Source organism: Olea europaea, unplaced genomic scaffold (assembly GCF_002742605.1).
Source record: "Olea europaea var. sylvestris unplaced genomic scaffold, O_europaea_v1 scaffold3201, whole genome shotgun sequence".
Lineage (NCBI taxonomy): Eukaryota > Viridiplantae > Streptophyta > Magnoliopsida > Lamiales > Oleaceae > Olea > Olea europaea.
The window spans coordinates 33063-42552 of NW_019250847.1; the positions used below are offsets into that span (position 1 = coordinate 33063).

At 36.6% G+C, this 9490-nt stretch overlaps 1 protein-coding gene across 1 annotated transcript; it reads right to left on the bottom strand.

Annotated features, from left to right (window-relative positions):
• Window positions 1-6325: 6325 nt before the first annotated feature.
• LOC111385552 (succinate dehydrogenase [ubiquinone] iron-sulfur subunit 2, mitochondrial-like) lies at window positions 6326-9038 on the bottom strand. The gene is made up of 2 exons (XM_023009953.1): window positions 8270-9038; window positions 6326-6782 (listed from the first exon to the last, which is right to left on the bottom strand). Exons 1-2 carry the CDS (start codon window positions 8917-8919, stop codon window positions 6608-6610), a joined length of 825 nt encoding a protein of 274 aa, XP_022865721.1. The 5' UTR covers window positions 8920-9038; the 3' UTR covers window positions 6326-6607.
• Between the last annotated feature and the right edge of the window lie 452 nt (window positions 9039-9490).

Genomic DNA, 9490 nt, shown 5'->3' on the forward strand with positions numbered 1-9490 from the left:
GAAGAATATAAATTGAATAAGAAATTTACTAATAGGTATATATATATATATATATATATATATATATATATATATATATTTGAAATGAAAAGTAGATTAAACATGAAATGGGAAAGTAATATGGTAGTGTATTGTCTAACTTAAATTGTACATGTAATAATTTTATGGAATTTAGTTAATGACGATAAAGTTAATTTCATTTATATTATTATTATTACTACTAGTTGACAATAAGCTAGTATCATTATTTTTATTAAGGGAATGCTATTAAATAACCTATATTATCTTATAAGTTTAGTATAGATGTGATAATCGGAAAATAATAAGATAAGATATGATTAATTTAGATATTATTGTGTTAATGCAGATATTGATCAAGGAAATAACGAAAAAGGTAAATATTGATGTTTTTCCAACTATAGTGCAAAATACGCGACAGTTTCGGATTGGGCTAAAATTTGACAGGTTGATTGGAAACAAAAACCGTCGAAATGGGCTGAAATTTGGCCGGTTGATTGAAAACAAAAATCGCGCTAGGCGCAATTTCGTCGTTTGTCACAACAGTATCGGAATGGGTTGAAATTTGGCAGGTCGATTGGAAACAAAAACTGTGCCAGGGGTAATTTCGTCATTTGTCGCGACGGTGTCGGAATGGTCTGAAATTTGGCAGGTCGATTGGAAACAAAAATCGCGACTGGGAAGTTTCGTCATTTGTTGCGACGACGTCGAAATTGGCTGAAATTTGGCAGGTTAATTGGAAACAAAAACCGCGCCAGGGGCAATTTAGTCATTTGTCGCGATGGTATCGAAATGGGCTGAAATTTGCCAGGTTCTTTGGAAATAAAAACCGAGCTCGGGGTAATTTCGTCATTTGTCGCGACGGTATCGGAATGGGCTGAAATTTGGCAGGTCGATTGAAAACAAAAATCTCGCCTGGCGAATTTCGTCATTTGTTGCGACGGTGTTGGAATGTGCTGAAATTTAGCAGGTCGATTGGAAAGAAAAACCGCGTCAGGGACAATTTCGTCATTTGTCGCGACGGTGTCGGAATGGGCTAAAATTTGGCAGGTTGATTGGAAACAAAAATCGTGCCAGGGGTAATTTCGTCATTAGTCGCGACGGTGTCGGAATGGGCTGAAATTTGGTAGGTCTATTGGAAACAAAAATCACGCCAGGGGCAATTTCGTCATTTGTCGCGACGGTGTCGGAATGGGCTGAGATTTGACAGTTTGATTGAAAACAAAAATCTTGCCGGAGCAATTTTGTCATTTGTTGCGACTATGTCAGAATGGGCCGAAATTTGGCAGGTTGGTTGGAAATAAAAATCGCGCCAGGGGCAATTTCGTTATTTGTCGCGACGGTGTCAGAATGGGCTAAAATTTGGTAGGTTGACTGGAAAAAAAATTGCTCTAGGGGCAATTTTGTCATTTGTTGCGACGGTGTCAGAATGGGCTGAAATTTGACAGGTCGATTGGAAACAAAAATCGCGCCAGGGGCAATTTCGTCATTTGTCGCGATGGTATCGGAATGGGCTGAAATTTGGCAGGTCGATTGAAAAAAAAATAGCGCCAGGGGCAATTTCGTCATTCGTCGTGATGGTGTCGGAATGGGCTGAAATTTGGCAGGTTGATTGGAAACAAAAATTGCGCCAGAGGCAATTTCGTCATTTGTCACGACAGTGTTGGAATGGGCCGAAATTTGACAGATTGATTGAAAACAAAAACCGTGCCAAGGGCAATTTCGTCATTTGTCACGACAGTGTTGGAATATGCAAAAATTTGGCAGGTTGATTGGAAACAAAAACCGCGCCAGGGGCAATTTCGTCATTTGTCGTGACGGTGTTGGAATGGGCCGAAATTTGGCAGGTTGATCGGAAACAAAAATCGCGTCAGAGGCAATTTCGTCGTTTGTCGCAACGGTGTCGGAATGGGCTGAAATAATGCAGGTTGATTGGAAACAAAAATCGCGTCAGGGACAATTTCATCATTTGTCACGACGGTGTCGGAATGGGCCAAAATTTGGCAAGTTGATTGGAAACGAAAACTGCGCTAGGGGCAATTTCGTCATTTTGTCGTGACGGTGTCGGAATGAGCCGAAATTTAGCAGGTCGATTGGAAACAAAAACCACACCAAGGATAAATATGTGTTTATATGTGGTTGTTTCTTTTGCTATGTGACATTGTAGTATGTTACATGTGCATTGAGTTTATTTGGAAAATGTAAGAATAATTGCGTTTTCAAGATCATGCATACTTTTGTTGTCATGCTAATTGAGTTGCAGTTGAAAATTTTGAATGTGAATCCCATTATAGATGTACTGTACTATTGTGTCTGAATAACTGTACAGCTTTGAGGCTCTTGGCGATCATTAAGGACAGCCAAGAATAGGGTGTTGGGGGTTCGAAACCTGTATACAGACAGTGCCAAGAGGTCCCTTGGTGGCCTTGGGACTGCGACACCTTGAGCACTGTATATGTGTAGGCCAGGCCTTGATTTTGTATGTGTGATATAATGATGTGGTATGCTGAGTCTCGGTGGGCAACGACGGATGCATTGATATTGGTTTGCGCGCAGGAAAAAGAACATGTTATTCTGAGCTCATACGGTACACTATAATAGGGATTTGGGCCCATGTATGTTTGAAATGCATCGTTACATCACCATATTTACTGAACTTTGTGGTTCACGTTTTGTATTTTGTACTGTAGATGTCACCGAGAGAGACTAAAATTGTCCGAACCACCAGACATGCCGAAATTACTGGGGACCTCAGTGTTATACATGTTATATATAGACGTATCCACTATACTCATTTTTATACGGAGATTGATGAAGAAGAAGAGATCGAAACTTTAGAAGACAGGGATGATTTTGTAATAGTAATGATTGATGTTTACGACTTAGTTACTTGTTGTTATGTAAATACTATAATGTATGTGGAGTAAACAGTAAGTGGTATTGTGTAAAATAGGAAAATGATGCCTAGTAAAAGATGGTAGTAAAAATGAAAGAATTTTGACAGTCTTTGATATACTGTCATATCTGCGTGCTGTAAAATAGATTTATAGGAAACTCTTGAAAAATCTGCAGGTAGTCCTCTTGATCAACAATTTTTGATAGTCATATGACTAAGGTGTAATGAGGTGTATTTTGTAAAACAAAATTCTCTTTTGATATAATATAAACTTGGCGGTTATTTTAACTCTTTATATTTTGAAATTTGATTTCCTTGATATGTTTTGATTTTGCTGTAAAATTTTTAATATGATTTTAATCTAAGAATAAAAATAAATAAATTAGGGAAATTAAGAGTAGTGCATCACAACCACGGTATTCCTCCACCACAAGTGAGGGAAAATTAATAAAATTTCGGAGATACCGCCCTCCTTTAACCGGAAAAAAAAAAAAAAGAAAAAGGAAAAAATCACCTTGAGGTGGTAGGCTACTCATATTCAAATTTTGTATGATGTCAAGATGATTTGAAATCAACCTCAGATTATATTTTCACGTTAGTTGGTGGTGCTATCTCTTAAAAAAGTGTTAAGCAGACTCTAGTGTCATCTTATACTATGCAGGTTGAATTTGTGGCTTATTATGGAGCTACAGTCCAAGTCCTTTGGCTAAGAATTTTCATTTCTGGGTTGAAAGTTATTGATTCCATCTCGATGCCAATTACAATTTATTGTAACAATAGTGAAGCAGTGTTCTTTTCAATGAAAAATAAAAGTTCTAGGGGTCAAAATACATTGATATCAAATATTTGGTTATTAAAGATGGAGTTAAGTAAGAGAAGACAAAAATGGAGCACATCAATATAGAGGCGATCATTGTAGATCGTTTGACTAAGGGACTTGCCCCAAAAGTTTTTAAGACACATATTGCTAATATGGGTATTGTGGAAACATTTGATCTTTTTGGTTCATGAGAGTTATTTATGTAAAAAAATTATGTTTTGGCTTAATCCCTTCACTGGGTATGTACATGCATTTGGCTTATGTTTTTTTATTGTGATATTATTATGATCTCAATATATAACGGATAAAAACATAAGGTGAGTCTCTTTTAGAGATATGTGACTTCATTTTGATTTGAAGCATTATGAGGACCGATATGAATTAACACAATTTTTTTATCACATTTGATGCTAAGTTCATACCATATTAGTTGGAGGATGGTAGGCAAATGTTAGAATAAATTTTGAATTATGGGCTTCCCATTTGATTATAAAATTTTACGGGTTAGATGTATGACTCATAATGATACTGTGATTAAACACAATATGTTAAGTGATCATCTGTGCCGTTTTACACCTTTCAGGTTATATTTTATATAATGTGGTAATTTAAGTATGTGGGCTAGAAGTACTTAAAACCTTAATTAGAGTTTAAGTCGTTAATGTGATAGCTCAATAAAATTCTATATAAAGGCTAAATCCCTTTCCTCTTCATTTTATTTTATTGGCTTGCTCCTTTGATTGCTAATATTTTGTGAGGAGTAGGGAGTGGAAGATCTAGCTATTAATATTTATATCTACGATGCTTCCACAAATATGAATCTTAAACTGTCAATATATAATTGTGATTCTTGTTTTTTAGCATGATTATTGTTAAATTCAACACATAGACGATCTCAAATATGACTTTATCAACCTTAATTTTGAAAACTCATCCCTGTAGAACAAATCCAGTTAACAATATTCTATATTCAATGTATGCATTTGAAAATAATCTGCTCTTTTTATATAATAAAAAAAATTCACAAGGCTAAGAGACCGTTTTCGAAGTTAGCAAATATATAGATATATAAAAAAAAATTTAAAAAATAAAAATAATAAATTGCAAACTTGATATCTATTGGTCTAAATTAATTTTTTCTTACACCTCACTCACGAGTAAACTGTGAAATTACGTGCTAAGCAAGCAACTAAAAATCAAGAATATGTTTCCCATGCTTGATCCGTGATTGCTTTCTTCTTGCGCTCCATGTCTTAATTTCTTCTTTGTCCTGCAAACACTGTGACGACCATTAAAAGTTGCCTAATACTTTTGAATTTTTTAATATAATTCAGAAACCTTGAGGAAACTTTTGATCAAAATATTTGAGTTGGATTATGAATTGCACATTATTATGGACTTTTCATAGGCTTCAACTAAGAACTAAATTCTCTGTTACAACAAATAAATTACATAATATGCGGCTTTCTCTGTAACTTTTTCCAAAAATAGCATCTCTAATTGCTATGCCGTGTCATGTCGTGTTTCGTTTTCTCGTTTCCAAGAAGAAAATGCATGGAGAGATGACACATACCTAGGAATCAAAGGCCTTCTCTGCAGCACTGGACACAGAGTGGTGGCTGTTTTCTTATATCACAGTAACAACAAGCTATATCGCAATTATTATTACAACCTATGGATGAGATAGACAACATAGTAAGTTCCCTTCGTCATCCTACTTATTCTTGCTAGTCATTTGATATAAAGATTTCAAGATAGAAAACTGAAATCTAGTCTAAAAGGGAAAGGTGGAGCATCTTAACCTGTTACGGTGACATATTGATATGATTCCAGAGTTTGAGGATTTATCAGAAATGGGTGACGAGTACTGGCTTGAATACCGTTGCATGTGAGATGAATAAAGACCATGAATATTACCAAACGAGCCACTCCCAACTTCATTGTTTTAGTTACAAAGAAGCTAAGGAAGTTACGAAGGAAGCTTCGGGCTTGAATTGGTCTGTCTACTAACTTTGATGCTCAATTTGCTTCTTGGTTTGGTGGAGATTTCTCATGCTGTTCATACTTATATAGGATTTTCTTAAGATTTTAGATAAATATGTGCCAACTCCTTCGACGTGAGCCAAAAACTATATATATGAATATGATTTCTATTATATGTACCTGTTACTTTCAACGGGTCATCCAGAAACTGTGTAAATATAAGAATTGGCAAATTCCAAATGCATTTGCATTGAGGGCATATACTTAAAAGGGTCATACTCACCGTATGACACAAGGGAATGCCTATGGTAGTTTTTCACCTTTAGTAGGTGTTCGATGTTCCCATAAAAACTCTCGATTTCCAGAAGTAGATGTGCAAAGCATACCGAATAGACCTTCTTTTAAGATGGTCAGGAATGGGTTCGACAGTGCCGAACAGGGAAAAGAGCCTACGAATGTCAACTGTGCCAGCAACTCTCTAAGGATGGCATAATCCTACGAAAATACGTGTTGGCAAGAGGACACAATGTGACAACTCAAAAGTTTAAGCCATGAGAACATTATCAGTGTGATTTTTCTGTTACAACTTTTAAACAATAACATTTAAATGTCAAATAAGCAGAGAATGTTTTCACTGAATTATACCAAAAGAAACTAACAAACAATCCAACTGAAATTACATCGATGAATCGCTAATAAGTGAAGTATTTATACGCGATAGCTCTTGAAATGTTATTTTTAGAACAATGACCTTAAACTAAGGTACACGACGGATATGAAAGACTTATAAAATTACATCAAGTGCATACATTATTTCCCCGTGAAACTCAACCGGCCCTTCAACATAATTGTGAAGAAAGATATATGTACATCATATGTTTCCCAGGAACTCAAGGAGTAGTCATCTCGAGTTTCTTGATATTCTGGATTTGCTTCCCGGGATTCAGTCCCTTTGGGCAAGCTTTAGCACAATTCAGAATTGTGTGGCAGCGATATAGCTTGAACTCATCATTTATTGCTTCAAGGCGCTCCTCTGTATATTCATCACGACTGTCCATTATCCATCTGATTGATTGGCAGCCACAGTCAAAGAAAAAAGGGGTCAATTAGAGAAAATTGCAGGATAATTACATTGTAGGCACTAGTAAACATCATACCAGTTCAATCACCCATAGTGCAAAATTTTGTTGTGTTTCCATTTTTTTTTCTTTTGTTTTGTGGGATTGAGGGACAGAAGCAAAGGGAGTTGGATAAGTAGAGATGCAAAATAAGCTGACTGGGCCATTACGTGATCCTTAGTAGATCGAGACACCAAACAGAAAGAAATAATAACCAATGTATATATCAGGCATTTTGTACTACAAACTCAGTGCAGTCAACAAAAAGCACACAGTTTATAGACTTCTGATTTCAAAACCGTATGATGAAGAATTAGTAACAGCACAAGGCACAAAACTGGGAAGGAAACCCGATCCCAACTTAGAATGGCCCCATCAATTTTTGAGTCCTTATCATTGTTCACGAAGACATCATTGTTTCAACAGAAGTTCCAGAAATTTTTACTCATCGTAACACTCAAATAATTTTTACCAACATTATAGCGAAGCATTAAAGTACCACAATTTTAAACCAAACTCAAATCTTCTTTCATTCATTTCGATAGTTTCACTTCATCTTGAATCCTACTTGTAATTTCTCAATGCTAAAAAAGAATCCTACATGGCTCACTTCTCTCTCAAGCCAGCTATTAAATGCTTCGTATATATGGTACAGATGTTCAATAGAAACAATAACTTGTTCTAAAACAAGAAAAAAATAGTAAACTCCTCTGACAGGTTGTTTATAACTTACTTATAAACATGTCAAACAAAAGATAATTCAACAGAGGAATTTCAAGATAACCTTAAATCTTTCATATTTTTAAACCAAAAACTCTTAATGAAATGAGTTAAATTCAAGCCTTGATTATGTAATTTTTCTCTTTTATTCTTCATCATGGCAAATAAACAATTTTTGGAACAAGCTATTCATGGCATGTTTTTGGTAATGGCTTGTTCTAATACGAGAAAAATATTGTAAAATCCTGACAGGGTTAGTTATAACATATCAAACAAAAGATAATTCAGAGAGGAATTTAAAGACAAACTTAAATCTTGCATATTTTTTAACCAAAAAATCTTAATGAATCGAGTTAAATTCAAGCCTTGATTACCTAAGCTCTCTCTCTCTCTCTCTCTCTCTCTCTTATTCTTCATTAGGGCAACTATACATTTTCTGAACCAGCTATTCATGGCAAATTTTTTGGTAATGGCTAGATCAGTACGTTACATTAGATTGAACTAAATAGGATTAATGAAGAAAACAATCAATTTTGATCAATAAAAAGAATTCTTATTTAATTTACTTCATTTCTCGAATAAACTTTTTAAGCTCAGAAAAACATACCCTCTGTCAAAACCTTCCTACATATGACAATCCATCCTACAAAAGACTCAGCTACCAATAAATTTCTCTCTTGACCAAGAATTCGTAAAAGGGAAAAAAACTGTTACCGGTTGGCATGAAGGAGGGAAGCCGGACCGAGGTAGGACTCGGGGTTCCACCAGTAGCTCGGACATGACGTGCTGCAGCAGGCACACATAATGCACTCATACATACCATCAAGCTTCTTCCTGTCCTCCTTGCTCTGCAAAATCTCCTTCCCCGGAGTCTGCGGTGGGTTCTTCCTCTTCAGCCACGGCTCAATCGACTTATACTGGTTGTAAAAATTTGTCATATCAACCACAAGATCCTTAATAACAAACATGTGCGGCAAGGGATTAATCATGGAGGATGATCCCGACGAGATTTTTGTCAGACAAGCCAGTCCATTCCCTCCATCAATGTTCATCGCGCACGATCCGCATATACCCTCACGGCAGGAGCGGCGGAAGGTCAGAGTTGGATCAATCTCGTTCTTGATCTTGATTAAGGCGTCCAATACCATGGGTCCACATTCCTTAAGATCAATTTTGTACTCCTTCAGCTTGGGTTTATCCTGATTGTCTGGGCTCCAGCGGTAGATTTGGAAGGTCTTCAGGTTGCTGTCGTGTTTGGACTCGGGATCCGCCGCGGATGCATAAGCGCGGTTTAGTATCATTCTCGTTGCCAGAGGTCTCGCTGGAACCCTAGTTATCGCTCGTCGTAGCAATCCCGTAGCCATTGGTGGTGAATTGGTGGAATAACGGAATTGGGTCTGCGTTTATATATAAAGGCGTTAGGCGGTAAATGAAAGGTACGGTCCGCAGAAGGGTGGTTTGAGCAAAGTAATGACGTGGTAGAATTGAACGGTGGGGACGAAATGAAGTAACGTGGTTGGCTCGTGGAGCATATATATTTTAATTTTGTGAGGAGTGAAACGTCGCCGTTCAGTATCGTATTTGATTTTGATTCCTCCTATGAAATGTATAATGTGAACATAAGACCGCCTCCCGGCCGACCCGACCCGACCCGACCTAGCATCATGCCAGTTGCAGCGGGCCGAAACCTTTGGACCAGTGGTTCTTGGCTCCTTGGAGGCGAGGCTAACATGCAGGCCAAATTTTAATAGCTGGACCACCCTGTTTGCAATCGACTCAACTCATTTTGTTCATTTTATTTTATTTTATTTATTTATAGAAACTAAAGTGAAAGAGTTTTTCCATTGTGACAAAACCCCGGACGTCTCATCCAAGAATAATTCAAAGTAAAATTACTTTCATTTTATTTATTGAATATTTTTATTTGTGTTTAGA

Bases quoted from the DNA above. Each gene is read 5' to 3' on its own strand.
- LOC111385552 (XM_023009953.1), bottom strand. From the start codon at position 8,919: ATGGCTACGGGATTGCTACGACGAGCGATAACTAGGGTTCCAGCGAGA. The intron at 6,783-8,269 runs GTAACAGTTTTT...CCAATCAATCAG, and splicing joins TCCCTCCTTCATGCCAACCG to ATGGATAATGGACAGTCGTG.